This window comes from Doryrhamphus excisus, chromosome 12 (genome assembly GCF_030265055.1).
Source record: "Doryrhamphus excisus isolate RoL2022-K1 chromosome 12, RoL_Dexc_1.0, whole genome shotgun sequence".
NCBI lineage: Eukaryota > Metazoa > Chordata > Actinopteri > Syngnathiformes > Syngnathidae > Doryrhamphus > Doryrhamphus excisus.
In genome coordinates this window covers 4,535,788-4,557,243 of record NC_080477.1, presented here as the reverse complement: position 1 = coordinate 4,557,243, position 21,456 = coordinate 4,535,788, and the positions used below count along the sequence as shown (strand labels likewise).

The following is a 21,456-nucleotide window of genomic DNA, read 5'->3' as shown; positions in this document are numbered from 1 at the left end:
GTTGATCTCGCTGCCACTTTTATTTTCTACAATCAAGTAACCTTAAATGTTCACATTTTTGCATACATTTTTGGTGTTAACTGAAAAACACGCTAACCAGGGTGTACACTAACCAAGTTTCCTTTAGATTTCCTAATTCTGTGTCAAAAACTCACTCCTGTTACTTTCAGTCCAGTTACTTAAATGAGTCACCTTGCAAGAAACCCAGACAAAAATGAAAAACACACTAACCAGGGTGTACACTAACCAAGGTTCCATCATATTTGCTAATTCTATGACAAAAACTCACTCCTGTTACTTTCAGTCCAGTTACTTAAATGAGTCACCTTCCAAGAAACCTAGCTCAAAATTAAAAACACACTAACCAGGGTGTACACTAACCAAGGTTCCATCGTATTTGATAATTCTGTGCCAAAAACTCACTCCTGTTACTTTCAGTACAGTTACTTAAATGAGTCACCTTCCAAGAAACCTAGATCAAAATGAAAAACACACTAACCAGGGTGTACACTAACCAAGGTTCCTTTGTATTTGATATTTCTGTGCCAAAACTCACTCCTGTTACTTCCAGTCCAGTTACTTAAATGAGCAACCTTGCAAGAAACCCAGACAAAAATGAAATAAAGGTGCCTGACATTGGCCAACAAACATTTTGAGTCTTTCAATAATTGCATTATAAAATATCTGTCATAAAAAAACATTGAATCAGAAGCATTAGATGAAAAATAGATTAAAAAGATGCAACTACCACATTAGCCCATTGAAAAGGCCACGTCCCATTGATCAGAACGCATGCACACAATGTTGGGTTTTCAGCTGTAAAGAATTCAAGAGGCCATCTGGCCAGTGAAGAGGACAATGACAGAGTGTGCCATCTATTTCACCTGCAAATCAGCTTTTGCAACTATTCAACCCCCACGTCTTTTCTTTACTTTGCCCTTTTCACTTGCTTCCTTTTCATAGTCAAAGCCTCTTTTATCATTGACATGTGCCCCAACCTATTCCAATAATGTTTACTCTCCTGCCAGCTCATGTTTACTTGTAGGTTGCTGTCCCAGAGGGAGCCTACTGTTGGTTATATTCAACAAATAAACATAATAGTTGCATTTTCACATGAATTTATATACAGTACTTATCAGATCATGTACCTTTATTTGATGCAGGATTTCTTATGGGTCCCGAAGGTTTTCTTCCACAGACCATCTTAATTAAATTTGCTTCAAGTACTCAGCAAAGTGTGCTGTTCATCACCGGTGTACACAACCTTCTTTAACAGCTCATCAGTGATGCTGGAAACACACAATTCTAATACTCACAAACTGGAATTTTATATTCCTAACCTAATAGCAACACACTCAAATAGGACGACAAACCCAAACGTGTTTTGTAGGTAAAAATCCAGAATTAAAGTACAATTAAAGATTGTTGCTATTAATATTACTGTCAAAAACCCCAACTTTGTATTGACAAAAACATCCTTTACACTCTTTACGGCTACTGCAGCGATTACTGATTTCCTGTCCCAATACCCAAAGTAGCATTAAGTACTAATGTTTTAACCCCCATCCTCCTGAGTCAGCACAAAGACAAGCCACACTCAGCACACTTTATAAGGGGGTAGGGCCCATTGTTTTGGAGACTAGAGGCAGATGGTCACTCGGGCCTATTCTCCACATGAGCACTTGTGTAAAGGAATGCTTGGACAGCTCATGGATGACCAGTGAAGAGAAGGTCACGATCTGCTGCCCACAGGTCACTCGTATATGGAGCACGGTGCTCAGCATAGTCCAAGTGTTTGCATCCTCCCCCACAGCCAACCACTACAGCTTTCCAGTGACAAAGAAACGTCTGCTGCCAACATGAGTGATGCATGACTCCGAAGGCAGGTCATTTGAATGCTGCTCATCAAACTGAAAGGGGAAAGAACAATTGAGTGACGGCTGAGTGGAGTAATAGGACTACAACGTTCCTGAGGATGGAAGAAAGTCTTCCACATGGGATGCTCATGGAAGAGCGGCGTATATTAGAAATGCTTTACGTTGTCACAACACAGAGCACAGCTGTAGTGGTGACAAAGCTTCTGTGCTAATGAGCGAAGCCTATCAGTCAAGCTGTCTATCCACCTGACATGCATGCTTAATTCATGCAAAATGGTGAAGGAAAAAAAACAAACCTTGGCTTTTGTTATTAATTTGTTCCAAAGCGCTGGATGAAAACCTAAAACGCACATAAACCAAGGACATTTTTCCCATGAGAAATAATGTAAAGCCAATACATTTGTTGCAGACACCCCCAAAATACATGTTATAGAGAATAATCATAGTTTTAAATGCAGAAAACAAAATTGATGAATGGATGGAAGGTATTGATGTGAACTTTCCATCCTGGCAAGAAGCATACAGTATCGGCCAAACGTACTTGATGTTTGTGTAAACCAAGTCCAATGTATTCTCCCCTCTGGTAGCAAAATCCACATGCTGGTAAAATTTTGGAAGCACCGTCTTCATGTTGGCCTGGTTAAAGTCTCCAGCAACAATAAACACGCAGTCCGGGTGTGTGGATTGCATGTCACTGATGGCAAGGTAGATGGGACATAGAAACAGCATATACATTATTTGGTTAAGGCATGTTAAATACTGGCTGCACGGCGGGCAAGCGGTTAGTGCGCAGGCCTCAAGCTAGGAGATTGGAGTTCAATTCCACCCTCGGCCATCTGTGTGGAGTTTGCATGTTCTCCCCGTACATGTGTGGGTTTTCTCCGGGTAATCCAATTTCCTCCCACATTCCAAAAGGTCAGGGGTCGGCAACCTTTCCTATGAAAAGAGCCATTTGACTAAAGAACATAATTCAAAAACAATATCTTATTAACTTTCAAAAGTTTATACCTGATGCCTGAAGAAATGTGCAGCGACGTGCTCACATACTGAGTGAATTGCGCATCTCCCATGATTGACTGCCAGATTTAGAGGGAATTTTGGGGTATCAAAGTAGTTCAGAGGAGAAAAAAACGGAGTTGATCGAGTACTTTTGCTTGTATGCATAATGTACATAAATATCTGTTTAAATGTAAACTATGTTTACATTTGTTGACAAACATGTTTCATCTGGCCCAGCAAGTTCGGGTGTTAAATACTTGAGCATTGCGAAGGGAGCCACAACAAAGAAGCTGAAGAGCTACATGCGGCTCTGGAGCCATGGGTTGCTGAACACCTGTGCTAGGTTAATTGGCGACTCCAAATTGTCCATAGGTATGAATGTGAGTGTGAATGGTTGCTTGTCTATATGTGCCCTGTGATTGGCTGGCCACCAGTCCAGGGTGTACCCCGCCTCTCCCCCGAAGACAGCTGGGATAGGCTCCAGCACCCCCGCGATAAGCGGTAGAAAATGAATGAATGAATGTTAAATACCATGGAGAGATTGGATAGTTGTTAATAGATTTATTGTTCATTAATACATCAATACAAATAATGTGGAATTAATATTGTCATTTACGGCATGTTAATGTCATAAACATTTTAATACTGGAATTAAAAATGCCTTTTAAGTGCATTCAAAAAGGAGATAAAAGTACAAGTGGTCTTTAATCCTATGCTGGTGTAATAATCATTAAACACATTAATTAGGCATTAAGATAGGTATTAGTTGTGTTATTCGACAATAAGAAAAAAAAAACCCTTATGCATATTATTATCATGCTTGTTTATAACCTACGGAATGGTATCACCATGCCTTGCTCCCCCCCCCAAAAGGACAAAACTTGCTTGTTTGTGTTGTTACCATAGTGGACAGTGCATTGATCAGAAGACAAATAAACGTGTGTTTTTTGTCAGGAACATGTGTGGAATATCGTATGGTAACGTTGATGCTTAGATGGATAGAGACAGTAGCAATAGAATTCAGTTGCTTTCCTCTGATGTGGCAGACAAAGTGATGGGAGGATGGGGGTAGGCAGAAGAACATGGTGACAAAGACAGTTGCTCATAGCTTGGCAGGCTATCCTGGCCGGGTATGACATTGGTGGTCTGTCCAGGCCGTGGCATCAGTCTACCTCCACCTTCACCCTCGCCGCCATCCCTCCGGTCCAGCAGAAGAGTGAGGGAGTTGGCAATGCGGTTCAGCATCAGATCCATGTGTGTAATCTATGAAAAGTTAATTGAAGTTATAAATAACACTTTAAAATACAACTTCTATACTGCAAAGTCAGCTTTGTAGTAGAACTGAAATGAATGGCTGTAATTATCCACAATGGATCCCACGAGTTGTGGATTTAAAAATGCAAAGAGATGAACTTACAATTGAAGTGGAGTTCTTCTACTGAGGAAGTTGGCAAGTCAATTTCAATAAAAAGAAAATGGCATTATTCTGAGTCTTGAATTATAAATACAGTGTGTGCATGTTCCAAATAAGTGCAACATTCATTTCTACCGATAGCAGCAGACATGGTGGAAAAATCACTGTCAATAAACTGTCCGATACTATGGGACATCTGTCACGGTCGGGCATGGTCGTGTAGTGTAGTGACCCCAGGATGAGGACCCAATTGCAGGTAAAAATGTGTTTAATGCGGATGCTATGCAGCAGAACAACTCACTAGCACGCCCCCCCCCCCCCCCCAAAAAACGACAACGATCTCACATTGGAGAAGCACACACCTGAACTAAATAGACAGGACAAATTAGGGACAGGTGTGGGTGATGAGGACAACCAAGGCAGACAAGGCAAAACAGGAAGTCAAATACAAAATAAGAGTGTCAAAAATGGAAACTAAAGCCCAGAGAGGGAACACAGACTGCCAGGTGGACCCTACACGGGACGTGATAACATCCCTAATTAGAGTCCATTTTGAATGCTAATTTTAATACTGTGATTTTTGTAATGTTTTACTTTAAAATAATATTTATCATAAGACATGTCTGACAGCCTTATGCAGCCATGATAAGAGCCACATCTGGCTCCCAAGCCATAGGTTACCTGACACTGGTCAAACTAATCAAATGTGTCCCTGCATGGCCCACCCACGTCCTCACTTCCTTGGTTACATTGACAGATATGTTGACGTGTGACGACAATCTCTCATTATCTGTCATCCTCTGTCAACTAAAATCAACACTTTAGAACAAGTTGTTGTATAGGAGTAACACTGAAGGTTAAAAAAATATCTAAAAAATATAAAACAATAATACGATAGGATACGATATTACTTTTGTTTTACTGTTTGTTTACTGTTTTACTAAACACAATAAAAAGGGTTACAATTATCAATCACACTATTGGTGCTTGAAATCTTTGACAAAATACTGTATCTATTTTTTTAACCATAGTTTGACATTGATATACACCAGAATGCAAACTCTATTAGTTAAAATAGTAGCCTATTCTCTGCACGCAAACATTTAGTGCAGTTGTATTTAATCTAGAGCTGTCAAAGTTAATGCAAAAAAGAAACAAACAAGTATTTTTATTGGGAAAGTTAAGTGGTGCTTTGAGTGTGAGTGCCCCAACAATTTTTTTTGATGCAAGCATTGAAATGCATTGAACTGTGAGCTAAAGTTGGAGTTATAGCTGCTATTGACGGGCTGTCAATGTGATGACCGTGGCTGAAATGCAGTGCTGTACTAGCATTTGCATCAAACTAGCTAAGGAAACATTTTCAACACCTCAATAAAAACATACGTACATTGTAGCGATATTACATTATAGCCACATTTGTTTACAATTCCTAACGACGCCACCGGGCACAAGTGGTTGGAGTTCCTGATTCCCTACCAGCAAAAGAAATGTATTTTAATCTGTCAACGGCATTTCACACTGGACTGTTTTGAGAACATGGGTCGGTATGCAGCTGGACTAGCCAACAAATTGCTGAAGCCCTACACCTTTCCAACATTACTTGGCCGTGTGGAAGACTCTGAAGGGCAAGCAATAAGTTACATATATAACTTATTGTTATATATATAACAATAAGTATATATAACATATAACAGTTTATCAGCGTCCTAACTGTGTTTATTTTGTGTAAGTCATGGAGCCAAAGCGCTTGTCTGTGTAGCATTATAGCATAGAGGAAGTGGGTTTGCTAATAGTTTTTTACACACTGCTAGTCCCACAAAACACATTCAACATTACCGACGCTGTAGAAAACGTAACGCTAAAATGCTAAAACTACTTATTATTGAGCGGCGTCTTGAAGTAACCTCTTTTCTTGAGAAACTTTGGACTTTCCACTTCTGGATCGGATTCGGGATGTTAAAAGCCGAAATTTTGAAAAGGTAAATCGCTGTTCATCAACACATATAAAGTTGGCAGCACAAACCTGAAGTCTTTCTTTGCACTTAGTGACCAACCACAGCAGAGTGGGCGTGCCTGGGGGCGGGCCGTTAGTGGAATACATTAAAACAGACCACCAAAGAAATACAGCTGAATAGGTGCAGATTCTGGAAGAACTAGAATGCTTTCTGTGAGGGTTATTGTGTGTAGCTGCTCCAAAATGACCACAATAGGTCCCCTTAAAAATAAAAAACCTTTATCCAGCAGAAAACATGTCTCACTCACCAGGTTGATAAACTGTATAAATACATGATAATACATGTAAAATATGCTGTATACATGTAGTTAAAAAGACCATCATTTTTACATGCTCATACTGTAAAGCTTCATCCCTTATGTTTTTTTCACAAGTGCTGTTATTTCACATTCAAGGTGGTCCTTGAATGCAGAATAGTTGCTATGAGACCACAGAATCAATAGCTTGGACTACCTAGTCAATCCGACCACAAAAATCCAGTCAGGTGAACTAAAGTTCATATATTATCTACGGGTGCTTCCATCAGGGTTTTATGCCGCCAATGCCGACACCGATCATCCATGAGTGAGATGGGCCAAAAGCAATCACATGGATCAACTGTACATTTTTGGTAAGGGAGTGATCGACACGATGGCATCCATTGTTGTAGCCTGTGTCAAGCTCAACACAGGACACGTCGTGTTGTTGGCAACCCTTCATGACAGCAGACACGTGGTATTTGCAGCTGACCGTTTTTTGTGATGGCTTTGAAAGGTTTTTTTTACAGAAATTGTCCGATATTGATCACTGGTCAATCATTCCGAGAATCCCTAATGTTAACATAAATCGGAAATTACAACAGGCAAGCAATGTGGATTATGTAGACTAGCCTCTAGTGGTACAGTAACCTCATGACCAGGCTATACATCAATATTACATTATCATTCATTCATGGTGATTACCTAAACATTTTTACTTGTTTATTAAGTGTCTGAGGCATATTTTAGAGCTTGGACCTGAATTGTTTCGCAAGTGGACAATGGCAATTGAATTAACCACCACCCGAGTGTTCATTTTGACAGAATGACATCATAAGATACTGTAAAATGTGTGGATGTAAAGCAAAAATTTGCCAAAAAATGACATAAATTCACCTTGTCCTCCATCCTGCTGAGACGGCATCCAATGGAGTTGTTTCCCTTGTCTCTAGCACGATCTACAAACAGAAACAGTACTTATAAGTATATATGATACACGTGTGCATCGGCTGTAGTCGTTGAAAACGGTTATGTAATCAATTACCTGCTCCTGTCTGGAACACAGTAATCTTCCCTAGTGACTGGTCCAGTCTGAGAGACATAATCAGACATTCAATACTGATCAATCGGTGTCCCAACATTTCCTAAATGATGCAATTTTATTCCGCAAAAGGAAATTTTGTCACAGTCGAGAAAAGACCACATGCAGACAAGGAGAGATGTCAGAGTGATGGCGTACACAGCAGGATTCAAAACCACAGCCTGAATCCTTACGGATTGAGCCACTGTCCCAATTTTCCTATCTACTCCAACATTGTCCTTATCTGTTCTGGTGAAATGATCAAGTGTTCATCTGCGCAGTTTACCTTCTCTGTAGTTCCTTGATTCGCACCATGAGGTTGAGGTGACCCTGGGAGTATTGCTCAATCACATCTCGAACATCATATGGTTTACGAGCTTGCTATTAAGAAAAAGAACATCGGGCCTCCTTTAGAAATTATTCTTTAGAAAAGGCCTGCAAACACACTTTTTAAGAATGCAGCATTCACCGCACTACATTTCCTTGGAAATACTCAAAAAAACGCTTTGCATTACAGTAATACAATACAGTTTATTATAGTGCTATTAGTAGAACTAAATAAGGCCAGCAACCTTGTTGACAGAGATGTGCATGCAGCACGACAGCATTAAATGTTCTGGTCCAGCTCTGATAACGCTGGCCAGTCCACCCCCACTTAAAAGCCACCAGACCTTCCCGCCTACGGTCAGTGATTCAGCAGCGCCGTCTTCTTCAACATTTCACCATCCTAACTAAGTTTGTTTTTGTTATAAACAAAGCTCATTCCCTTATGTGGGGAACTAAGGAGTGAAAAAAGTGCAAAACCTCAACACTTTCACATTATCAGAGAAGCATAAAGACATAAAGGTAAAAATTGTGGGCTTCTTAAACTGTGGTACATGCATGCCATGCTATTTAGCTGTATAATGACGTATTCATAAATTGTCCTTTTAGTGTAAATTGCATGTGTGTTCTGCTGTAAAATGCTTATTTTCTGGAAAAAAAGTAAAAAAAAAACATTTTTTGACCAAAAATCTGCAAAAGAATAAATGGCTATTTCAAGTGTTTGCCGAAATTAAACATTTTCAAGCATTAAAATTGGCCAAATAAACCAAAATACAAATATAAAACATACAAAAGACGCATTCAAATCTGTTGATGTGTAGTATTCTACACTGGTCACTAGGTGTCAGTAATATTACTATAATGTTCGGTGAGACAAGTGCCAGACATGATCGCCAGAACAACAGCCGTTTTTTTGCAGATTTGAATAAAGATAATGTTTGGTTACAAACTGAATCTCAACTATGAACCCCTGACGTCACTTCCTGTCCGCCTCTCTCTCTGCTCACCTAGGGAACACATTTCTCAAGTCTTATTTAAGACTTATTTACTCTTATTGTATCTACTATATTGTAAAAGTGACTCTGGGGGTGTTATTTCATGTCGCGAGGGCTCTAATAATGTTGACAACTGTATTTAGAAGGTCTCTATTAATTAAACACAAATATCCCATTCATAAACTGTGGTGAGACCAGCGGTGTTGTTTGGTCTAGAGACAGTGCCACTGAGGAAAAGACACGAAGCAGAACTGGAGGTAGCAGAGATGAGGGTGCTGAGGTTGTCACTGGGAGTGACCAGGATGGATAGGATCAGGAACGAGTACATCAGAGGGACATTACATGTTAGAGGCCTTGGAGATAAAGTCAGAGAAGCCAGACTGAGATGATTGGGACATGTCCAGAGGAGATATAGTGAATATATTGGTAGAAGGATGCTGTTTAGAGCTGCCAGGTAGGAGGCGTAGAGGAAGACCAAAGAGGAGATTTATGGATGTAGTGAAGGAGGACATGAGGGTAGTTGGTGTGAGAGAGACAGATGCAGAAGACAGGGTTGGATGGAGGAGATTGATTTGCTGTGGGGACCCCTATGGAAAAGCCGAAAGAGAAGAAGATTCTATTCATATCACTATGGCCCAGTTTGGAACAAATTAACCATGATAAATGAGAGACTAGGGTATTATCAGAAAAATATTTTAAAATAGCAAATATTTGTTGTTGTAGTTGTATTCCAGCACTCTTACTGATTTTTCCCATCTCTGCTGACTAGTCAAGGTGATCAACACGTCTGAACGCACTTCTACACTACTGGAAACAACGTCAGACATGCTCATATTATGTACAGTGGTGTGAAAAAGTGTTTGTCAAGCTTCAGAACTGTCAATGTCACCCTTTTCCTCGATAAATAAACAAATCCCCCTTTTTCTTCACAACACAAAATGTCATACTGACCTGAAACTTGGTTTTGGCCACATAATAGCGCATTCTCTGGATCACACGAATGGCCCGTCTGTGAGACTCAGTTAGTCTGTTGAAAGGTTTTGACATGAAAAATAGTATGATTCATTCACTGTATTCATGTTGAAGAACCATGTTAACCACACTTCAAATCAAATAATTTGCTAAGAAGGGAGTTTTGACAGCAATCTGCAAATCTTAAGTGCTTATTATGATTATCTACTTCACTTGGGGTAAGAATTTGTGTGACATCAGGTTTATAATCCATTGATTGATAGTTCAATAGAAACGGATCCGTGATCTATGACCTTTTGTTTATTACAATTTATTATTAAGATAAGGCACTCTACCATGAAACAAACCACAATCATGAAGCAATGAATAGGTTGCAGGCGATATATATTTTTACATAAACGTGCTGATGGTCAACCAAATAAATGGTTTTCCTGGGGAAATTATCATCATTCTCAAGCTATGTTGATTGCTTTTTTCCCCCCATTTTTTCATAGTCAAACACAGGTAAAGTGTACAAATTGAATACGTAAAAATGACCTGCAGTCAGCGTAAAGGAATATTTCTTGGAATACGGTGACATCCTCGCTGAAATGACCCTCAAAAGATGGTTGCACATTTAACCACAGTTATCATTATGGACTACTGCCACCTCTCCGGGGCAAACGAGTAAGTGGCGGGAAGAGCAGTGTGTATTCTATATTGATATTTGTCCATCAGCTGGCAATGCTATCAGCCAGGTGTAGCTATAGAACGTAGAAATTGGCTTATATCGTGAAGGCTGTGCTCTGTGAAATAGAAATCCATTATCCACCACCAAGAGTAAATGGAGAACACAGTTTTCATTCCACTTGAGCAAGGCTGATGTTGAAGACTGAAGAAATGATTCCTTATCTTGATCGGGGTAAAAGTGTGTAAATCCTAATCCAGCACCAGGGCTTTTTGGTTGGAACTCTGCTTTTATCTGACGTTTTTCTTTGTGCAAGAGGAAGCTTAAAAGACTTACACCAAAAAAAACATCTACCAACAAGCCTTTCTATATTTTAGAAATGAACATAGGAAATCACACATATTCCATACAAAAACTTCTACATAGCGCAGACAGATTATGAAAAACATTCCTTCCTTCCTTGCAAGCTGGAAAAAGAAAGTGAAAGCGCACCCTGCAGAGCACATAACTTCATAACACCAAACACTGATTTTGGTGGTAATGTGAATAATGTACAACTATACTAATTGTAAAACTATAAAAAATTAAAAATCCAAATTATTGGACCAATATGAGGAATTATGATGTGATACTAATAAATCCAATCAAAATATATCTGATAACTAATAATTAAAAAAAAAACAGATAGACGAGATTACTTTTATAGTGCTGGTGAGCAAATCAAGCGCTCGCTTTTCTCCTGCCTGTTGTAACTTCCCCTGAGCTCACTTGTAAACAAACATTTGTTGTTCCAGACGAGGGCATTTCCAAATGCTTCATGACGAGGGTTTAAAAACACCTATTGAGCTTCAACACCTCAAACCTATCTGTCACCTGAAACACCAGCATCGCTACGACGCTCAGGGCTTGTTCCTATCGCCGCAGCATTTGAAAACAACAGGAAAGTTGCCCTTGGGGCTAAAATGATTTGTGGAAAGTCATCCGTGTCATAAAATTGATTCAGTTAAAATTGATTTCGGTTTGAGACGATCCTTCTCGGACAGATTAATGACACACTAACAAGGTTCGGTTGCACGGTGGTTTGTCTATATGTGCCCTGTGATTGGCTGGCGACCAGTCCAGGGTGTACCCCCGCCGAATGAATGAATGAATAACCAAGGTTCCATTGTTGTTCAAAAGCCAAGTATCCGTAGCATGTTGTATTGAATGTGTCCCAACAACAAGCTCATCATTACAACACAATTTAGAAAGGAAGTCCTAAGGGGTAAAAATTCTAGCCCGGTTTGTTTCACTTCACGTAATCTCTTCCAGCCCAGTTACTTTATCGTTATTTGTCAATGTGCTTCAGTCATCAAGCAGACGTCATCAAGCACTTTCCTTAACAGTCATTTCACAACGATATGCTGGGTAAATTATATGCGTTAATTACAGATACTGAATTCATTTACGAGACACTTCATTGGGAAAACGAGCAGAATCAAACACACAAGAGCCGATCAAACATTCTGCCTATACAAAGATAGTGCTCAATTTCAATAGAAATTGTGGATGTAGTTTGCAGTGGTGTTGAACTGCCTTGCATTATGGTATTTCTTCATAATATAGTTTATATAATATAGTTTATAAATATAGTTTATATATTATTATGTATAATATTATGTATTATTTATATATAACTATTTATAAATATAGTTTTTTATAATATACGTAGTTTCATTACCACTCTTATGTAGTTAAGACCACAACATTAACCACTCTTGAAAACAAGATATTGAAAAAAATCTTGTAGTAGGCAGTGGAAGTGTATGTCAATCAAAACGGAGTCTCTCTGTAAAGATATATACAGTCGTCCCTCGCTACATCGCAGTTTGAACATTGCACCCTCACTCTATCCTGTTTTTTCCAAAATCATTGAAGAAATTGCAGTCGCTAGTCATCAGTAGTTACATTGATGAAGACATGGTGAAGAGTGAAAAAAAAGTTATTCTCCCATTCCATGTGGAAGTGGTAATTTGTTGACATCTTACTTTTTCCTTCTTACCCACTCTGTTGATTCATTCTTAAGTTTAGAATAAGTTATTTTAGAGAGGCCAACTAGTTAGCTCGGTAGTGCTCTTATGTCCCTACAGTGATCCTGTAGCCTGCGCAATGTGGTGTAAACAAAGAATAATGGGAATGTAAGTTGACTTATTTCATGTCTACAGTGCTCTAATAATGGTAAAAACTATATTTAGTCCTAAACAGGTTTCTATGCTCTAACTATTAAAATATTCAGTTTTTAAATAGAAAACCCTACTTTGAGGAAATTCACTTATCACAGTCAGGTCTGGAACAAATGAACTGTGAACGTGAACTGTTGACAGCTTTGGCTTGGCCCGGGACAGTGTCCCCCCACCATACGCACACACACCAGTTCTGGGCCCCCCTCCTGCCTGGGACAAGATACCAGTTTGTCCCCCCCGGCTGTATATACATATATATTTTTAAGTACACACCATGTCTACTTTAACCTGTTAATTTAATGCCCTCATTTAAAAAACAGCATCATGGCAATGAAAGAATGGGTGAGAATCAACTCACTGTGATGTAGAGAGACAGGCGTTCGGAGCACTGTCTCGCTCTGACTCCTGCTCCAGGTCATCTGCAAAACTACATTTCCTTGGCAGGCCAGTGGGACAATGGACATCCTGAAGGCCAGGACTTCTTTTCTCTGGAGATACACATACCATCTTGTTTACAGGACTTTTATATTCATGTGAAGTGAATAAAATCAAGGATATTTTCAAAAACTGCAATTTTCCCCACTCTGGTGATTAAAAGAAACAAAGAAACAAAAAAACAAAAAACCCAGAAATGTAAGAAGTGTTCAAAAAAAAGTCTGTCCACATAACAACACATTCATTGGCTGCCATGTGTATTTTGGCCAATTAGAAGTCTGAAAAAGCTACCACAACTGACTTGGCCATGCATTGTAAAGCATCGTAAAGGGTGTACTTCTGCCTCTCACCTGAAGTCAGCCTTTAATTTGCTCAAAAATTTGGTGCGCCTTACGTGTGTACTGAGTTCCAAAATCAACACTCCACTTGATTGACTGTTGGACCATTTCCCGCCGACACAGGGACATGGTAGTACATAGGCTGGCAGGGTTCATGATGTAATACATACAGTACATAGGCTTGCCATCATTCCAGGAGGATTAATAAAAGAACAACCGCTGGACATTGGAGTAAACAAGGAGTTCAAAGTGAAGTTCAGAGCGATGGATGAAGTAGGCAGTGCACAAACTGCTAACTAGCCTGCTAACAGCACAAAGTGATGAGGCAGCATATATGTACGTACGTGCGGCTGTAAAGTCGGCAGTGGAAGTGTATGTCAATCAAAACGGAGTCTCTCTGCGCCGGGCGAGTTACGCCGCCATTTGTAAATGGATTGCGGATGCTTGGGTTAAGGTATCTGCTTTAACTGACAATGATGAGAGGGAACCCGGCATGTTTGATGGCTAAATTGCCCAGCTGTTCAATTCAGACACAGAAGAGAAGGACTTGGATTGGTGGGAGAAGATTAATTGAAAATACGGTGAGTGTATTGTTAAATAGTAAAATAAAGTTTAACTAAACTCACTGTTTAGCTTCTGTTGCCTTTTTTTTGTAGACCGCATGCACCTTAAAATACGGTGCGCCTTATGTATGTGTTAAGTCCAGAAATAGAGACTGTGCCTTATAGTCCGATGTACCTCATGGTGTGGAAAATCCAGTGGTTCCTTTTTGTTCCCTTTCAGAGTATATCAAGAGTGATAAAGAAGATGATGATTGGGTCATCAAAATTGCACCCTCGAATACTCCTTAATATGTAGGATAGTATGTAAGGCTATAATAACAGCCCTGTCACATCAGCCCAGTTTCATCTGTAATTGTCTTATCAGCCTAATAGAAATGTGAGTGTGCACCACATTAGTAAGTTCCAGTCATCTGCTACTGCAAGTTCTCTTCTGTGATTCCTACAGTGGCTGTCTTTTCATGCAGACAAAATTGAGCTCACGCCGCAATTACTTGGCCTGTAGCAATTTGCATCTGGAAAAAGCAGAAACCTCAATTTACTTTGGCTGCTAATGTTGTGAAAGGAACATGCATGATCAAGAGAATGTGTAGACTTGAGTATGTGTGAATTTTGGATTTTATTCATCCTGTGGTTAAAAAAAATAACAAACATGAATGGCATTTGCTCAATCAATTACCACATGTCTGACCTACTGTACCTTGGTTCAAACACTTGCAAATCAAAACATGGAAACTGACTGGTTGTTGGAGAGTTGCCAGTTTGCTTCCCTAGCACTGTTGAGGTTTCCTTAAGCAAAACGAGTGTGTGGGTTGTGTGTGAAAATTGGATTCCCTGTTTCATGTACAATGGGAGTGTTGTTGGCACATATGCCTCACAGCCAGGAGGTTATGGTTGCAATATCAGCTCAGGCCTCTCTGAGTGGAGTCTGTATGTTCTCACCGCACTTATGTGGGTACTCTAATCTCCTCCTACAGTCCAAAAGCATGCATTGCAGTGCAATCTTCATTTTCGGATTTTGACTTTCTAGCTCAATGTAAAGGCATGTAGCCAAAAAACCAATGAAAATATGTTTTATAGAGGTGTAAGGGTACATGAATTTGTAATTGGATTTTGCTGGACTGAACCTTCAGGTTGGTACAGAGGTATACCAATTTCCCCTACAGTACACATTAAAAGTGACAAGAAGTGTTTTTTGCATCAGCCATCAACTGAGCAAACTCATACAGTGCAGCCCCTGGGGGTCGTGGGGAACTGTCGGGGGGGCTTTCATTTCAATGCAGACCTACCAACATGTACAATTTATAGTACTCAACATGCAATTTGATTCTTGACTATGCTTGTATGCTATCCATTTTGTGCTTTAAGTTTTTAAAACTTACATTTTTAAGTTTTTTTGGACATGTGGAACTGTGAACTGATTATGTGATGCACTCAATTGTATTCTGATGCATGTTCAAATGAAATAAAACCATTAACATTACCATAAGTTTAGTCTGTACAGTACAGATTAATGAAAAAATATTATCAGTTTCTCTAGCATTTCAAATCAGGGGGGTCACAAAAAATTTCTGTCCCTTACAGGGGGCATGACAAAAAATAATTGAGAAGCACTGCCTTAGTGTAACAAAGGTAACCAAAAACCATAAAGCTAAGGTACTGTACACGCCAGACACATGATACACGCCATGATTTTCCTTACATCCTCAATGTTTCCCAAGATTTATAATGACTATCTCCATTTTCTGCCAAAACTGCTCCCCACATCACACATACATCATCACACCTCCTCCATTCCCAATGTGTTGGGACGAGCTGCTGAGGCCATGAACATTACTTTTTTATTTTTTGTCATTTTGTGTTAATGAAATAAGTATTGACGACCTTGGATTAATGTAATGTTTTGAGCAGATAATTGACAATAAATCCATCCATCCATTTTCTATGTTGTTTATCCTCACTAGGGTCATGGGTACGCTGGAGCCTATTTTCTATTGGAATGTTCTGTACCAAATTCACCATTATTGGATTTGGAATTATATTGATTTCAGTGTAAAATGTATTCTGATGAAATTATGAGCTTTGTGGAAAAGGTCAACCTTGATCATAAACAACTTTTAAATATCGGTTGTCAGAGAAAGCCATTAAGTTATGATTACATCCACTTCAACATATCACACCATACTGGGATCCGTGTAAAAACAAACAGTAAATCCATGCTGGGTCTATCTAACGACAGTCGAGGGACAGTCTGACTAAAAGTGCACAAGAAGGTGACGCAGTATAGCGGATCACTTCAACTATGAGCCCCCACCCCCTCCTGGCCCCAACAATGAGGTATGCTGCACCTGTTTTGAACACTTCAAGGTCTTCAGGTAAGGAACTTTACTAAAAATAAAATAATCATCACTTGGATATTTATACAGAATCAAAGGTCTCCCTCTTTGATTATAGTGACATCTTGTAATGTCATGCCGTCCCATCGACCAACTTTTGTGCTCATCATCGTTTGTGTAATCTAAATGTTGGTTCCTCCCTTCAGTCTAGTCAGTCAGAAATATTCACCTTTTGTTATTCATCTACAAAGCACTATTTGTAAGCACATGAATACACACATACTAGGTACTACACCTGCTGGTGGTGAGTTCAACTGCAGTGAAGACAAAGATGTCAAAGATGACTGCTGATGTGCAGAACGAGTAAAAAACAACCACAATCAATGATGGAAAATGACGGCAAAGCAAAGCAAGGGCAAAAACAATATTAGTCACAATCACTTTACCAAGAATGAAAATGTGTTTACAAGGAAAACATAAGGATGACAGCATAAGGTGTGAATTCATTGAGACCTTTAACAACAAGAAGAGAGAGAGAGATGGTGACTGTAATGAGGACATGTGAAAGACTGGGACCTCATGGAAATCTACCAGAAACCTGACAAAAAGTCTCACCAAAAACCCAAAATGTGTGCATGGACAAAAAAAGTGGCATATGCACACGTTCACACAATTTGTGGTTCATAGATTCCACCTTGAGGAGAAGTGTGTGCTCGCTGTGTTTTTCATCTATCTGTTAGTTCGGATGCTCCACTGGTGGGTAATTGTGTTTATGTTACTTAGGACTGCCACCATGACGATTATTCTATTTGCAGTCACCATATGTTGACGAGTCCATACAATACATGGAGGGGTGCACTTACCATTAGGCAAACACAAGCAATAGCTTTCATGTGCTTAAATGTACATACAAATTAGTAATCTATCAAGAGCACTTCAACTGCTCCCCTCTCATATCTCATGTAATGGACTATCCCATGTTACTGTGATGTGCAGATTGATTCTGGAAGACGGGAGAGGAGCAAACTCGTGGGCGCTAGGGATGTGCAATACCAGTGGTTTTGTAAAATTCAGGATGGTATTTGGGCTTTGTAGATGAAGACCATGGACACTAGCAACAGCTGGCCATGTCCTTCAACAGTGTGACAAGGCACTAAACCATGGAGACAAATATCAAGACAGGAGACGAAGATAGAAAATGAATCATCAAAAAAGCCAGTTGCTTGGGAGACATTCATTACCAGCTGCAGCAAGCCATGAAACAATGAAAGATGTCCTCCTCCATGTCCAAATGTGCTTCACTTTTTTCCCTTTGCAGAACTGAGCTTTTGAACAATTTGTCAGTGTGAGACCCATTATCACATTCATCGTTTGAAGTTGGAACTTTTCTCTTTGCATTGCCCATGCCCACAAATACATTTGTGCAATTTTGACTGAAATGGACATTTTATTAAATCTAAAATGATGTGCAAGCTTTTAGCCCTAAAATTAATTTAGTAATTTACACTCCAACCAAATGGCTACCTCCATGAGGACGTTACATTTTTGGTTTATGTGTTGTACTCACATCTAAGAATGAATGAACACCGACAAACTGACAAATCTGCTGCTGGCTTCAAAATAAAACAAGAGATGAGACGAGTTCTGACAATAATGAGAGGTACAATTGAATCAGTACAACCTAAAAAGATGACTTCTAGAGAAATGTCTAACTATTCATGCTATAGAACATGACATATAGTATGTATGTTAGTGCAGAATTATAAATAATAAAGTAATCCCTTGTTTATCGTGAGTGACGGTTCCAGACCCAACCGTGATAAGTGAATTAAGTGAGGCAGGATTCCTTGTTTGTAAATTGAATATTTTGATATTTAAAGCATAGAAAACTCATTTACAACCCTCTAATACAGTTTTAAACATTGTTATAGTCCCCTATAGTCTTCTGAATGCCTACTATTTGTATTATTTTAGTTCATTTAGCTATTTTTATGCTTGAAAATGCTTAATTTAGGAAAAAAAATATGTAACATTACCGTCTTCTTCTTTCTCTTTGGGCTTTTCCCTTCAGGGGACACCACAGCAAATCAATCGCCTCCATCCAACCCTGTCTTCTGCATCTGTCTCTCTCACACCAACAACCTTCATGTCCTCCTTCACTACATCCATACACCTCCTCTTTGGTCTTCCTCTACGCCTCCTACCTGGCAGCTCTAAACGCAGCATCCTTCTACCAATATATTCACTATCGCTCCTCTGGACATGTCCCAACCATCTCAGTCTGGCCTCTCTGACTTTATCTCCAAGGCCTCTAACATGTAATGTCCCTCTGATGTACTCATTCCTGATCCTATCTATCCTGGTCACTCTCAATGAGAACCTCAGCATCCTCATCTCTGCTACCTCCAGTTCTGCTTCCTGTGTTTCCCTCAGTGGCACTGTCTCTAGACCAAACAACATACATACATAGCTGGTCTCAGCACAGTCTTGTATACCTTTCCTTTCATGACCTTAAATATGCATATTGACTAATTTGACAAATAATGGGTCGTATTCAACCACGAAACAGTATGATTCATTAAGTAATATAATTGTAAAAAATCGTGATAGAGTGAAGCTGCTAAATCGTGAGGGAGGACTGTAGAAGTAAAATCAAGTGGATTATTCATTCATTCATTCATTCATTCATTCATTTTCTACCGCTTTTGCTCACAAAACATTGTGCAATAGCAAACGATACACTGCTGATCAAACTTTTACGACCCGTTGAAAATGTTCAAGAATGTACATTTTGCACTGCTGGATCTTAAGGAGGTTCTAAGTATAGCTTCAAAATGCAAAAAGGGAGTGAAACTATAAAATGTTTGGGGTCAACTATTCATTAAACAATCATGAATCTGAAATAGGCTGTTCATCAGCTGAGCAAATGTTTAAGGCCACCGTTCAAAAACAGCCAAAAGCCCTGTAAAATACAATAAAATGTTCAAAAAGTAATGTGTTCAATAGAATGTCTTACTGCATCCAACCTCAGTGGCAATGGTGCACTGTGAGATGCCTTCTTTATGCAGCTCAACAATCCAACCGCGTTCAAACATAGAAAGTTATTTTACCTTCACCATCCATAGGTCATGACAGTGTGACTACCTGACAGAAACTGACACTGAATCCACCTTTTTTTAAGATTTTGGCTTTTAAAGGCTGCGGTCATACACTTTTGATCAGCTGATTATTGAGACTATTTCACTGTCATGGTTTCTTATTCAAAGTTTTTCTTTTTTGGTCTCACTCCAATTTCTTCCTTTTGCATTTTTAAGCTCTACTTAGAACTTCCTTAAGCTCCAACAGTGGAAACATTTTCAACTAGTCTTAAAACTGTGATCAGGTGTGTATTTTCCTGACCAAATGAATGACTATTATATCAATATAATGTAATATCTTATTATAATAGATTGCACCCTGAGCTTTATTCATTCATTCATTCATTTTCTACCGCTTATCCTCATGAGGGCCATGGGCATGCTGGAGCCTATCCCAGCTGTCTTTGGGCGAGAGGCAGGGTACGCCTTGGACTGGTTGCCAGCCAATCACAGGGCACATATAGACAAACAACCATTCACACTCACATTCATACTTATGGACAACTTTGAGTCACCAATTAACCTAGCATGTTTTTGGAATGTGGCAGGAAACCGGAGTACCCGGAGAAAACCTACGCATGCACGGGGAGAACATGCAAACTCCGCACAGAGATGGCTGAGGGTGGAATCGAAGTTGGGCCTCCTCGCTGCTAACCAGTCGGTCGCCGTGCAGCGACCGACTGACAAGATCAGAGACTAAATATTTCCTGCTTCTTTGAACATTAATGGCCTGAAGCATTGATGGTGGCAGTTTTTCTAATGCACAATGCATTTTATATTTATAATACAATGAAAGAAAAATCACACAGGCTCAGTGAAAGAATATTAATAAGAAACATACAACGTGACATGAAGACATAAATACGCTAATTCAATCAATCATATTGACTTTTGTTACACCAAAAAGCCTGCTGAAAACAACATAGCCTTTTCTCCACCACAGGTGTTTTCAATCCAGCCTATTTTCTGTCCAGGCATTGATGTGCTCATGGATCTGTGCACTTATTTGATCAGGCTACAGTATTACCAATATGAGTCTTGTGAAGTAGGACTCATGGCAGCGCATGACGAGAGAGAAGCCTTGGTTGAAATGATGATGTTTTGTTGGATTCCGATGCTATTTGCAAGTCAGTGCTAAAAAGCAAATTATTCTGTTGTTTTCTGCTCACAACAGAACAACATAACTCGAGCTACATACGGATTGCAGGAAAAGTTGAGGAAAAAAAAACCTCAGTCTTGAATGGTAATTACTTTCTTTCTTGTAAATGGAAGTGGACATGGTCAGGGAGAGCAGAGCACATTACACAGTCCCCCTCATCTGACACTAAAAGAATGCATGCATAATTTCATTTGCTTCATATCGTCATTCTCATCATGACTTTATTATACTATGCAGCAGTGCGCACTCAGTGGGGTTTTGTAGGTTCCCCTTTGCTATTTCACATTTTCATGCTCGTCCGTTTGTAATGATGACAATTGGTCACATTGTTCTTTTAACACTATGATTACTATCTGTCTTACCTATGTCCACAGCACTGAATACATCGCAGCTCAGATCCATCCTGCTGTCTATAACAGAGTCACAGGTAACGCTAGGAGATGCGAGGAAATTTGGATTCATATCCTTGTTGTTGGTCTTCAGCTTCTTTCTCATCTTCACCTGTCCAAGAAATACAAACATCTCAACAAAATGTCTCAGGAGAATAGCCTCCTCACTTGTGATCCCATCTTGTGTTTCAATTGTCTATTTATAAACTATGACACACTAAGATGGCATTTTTATCTCCTACAATTTAGATTCGCCCTGTGATTGGCTGACGACCAGTCCAGGGTGTACCCGAGCCTGAAC

General features: G+C 39.5%; 1 protein-coding gene across 1 annotated transcript in view; it reads right to left on the bottom strand.

Moving 5' to 3' along the window:
• Window positions 1-3,302: 3,302 nt before the first annotated feature.
• The window catches only part of kcnq1.1 (potassium voltage-gated channel, KQT-like subfamily, member 1.1), a 51,573-nt gene continuing 33,419 nt past the window's right edge, over window positions 3,303-21,456 (bottom strand). The window contains exons 10-16 of the mRNA XM_058088786.1: window positions 21,129-21,267; window positions 13,160-13,289; window positions 9,892-9,967; window positions 7,908-8,002; window positions 7,586-7,632; window positions 7,438-7,499; window positions 3,303-4,139 (exon numbers count right to left, since the gene is read on the bottom strand). Coding sequence (XP_057944769.1) covers window positions 3,897-4,139; window positions 7,438-7,499; window positions 7,586-7,632; window positions 7,908-8,002; window positions 9,892-9,967; window positions 13,160-13,289; window positions 21,129-21,267 — 792 coding nt within the window. The 3' untranslated portion in view covers window positions 3,303-3,896. The remainder of the gene's footprint in view (window positions 4,140-7,437; window positions 7,500-7,585; window positions 7,633-7,907; window positions 8,003-9,891; window positions 9,968-13,159; window positions 13,290-21,128; window positions 21,268-21,456) is intronic.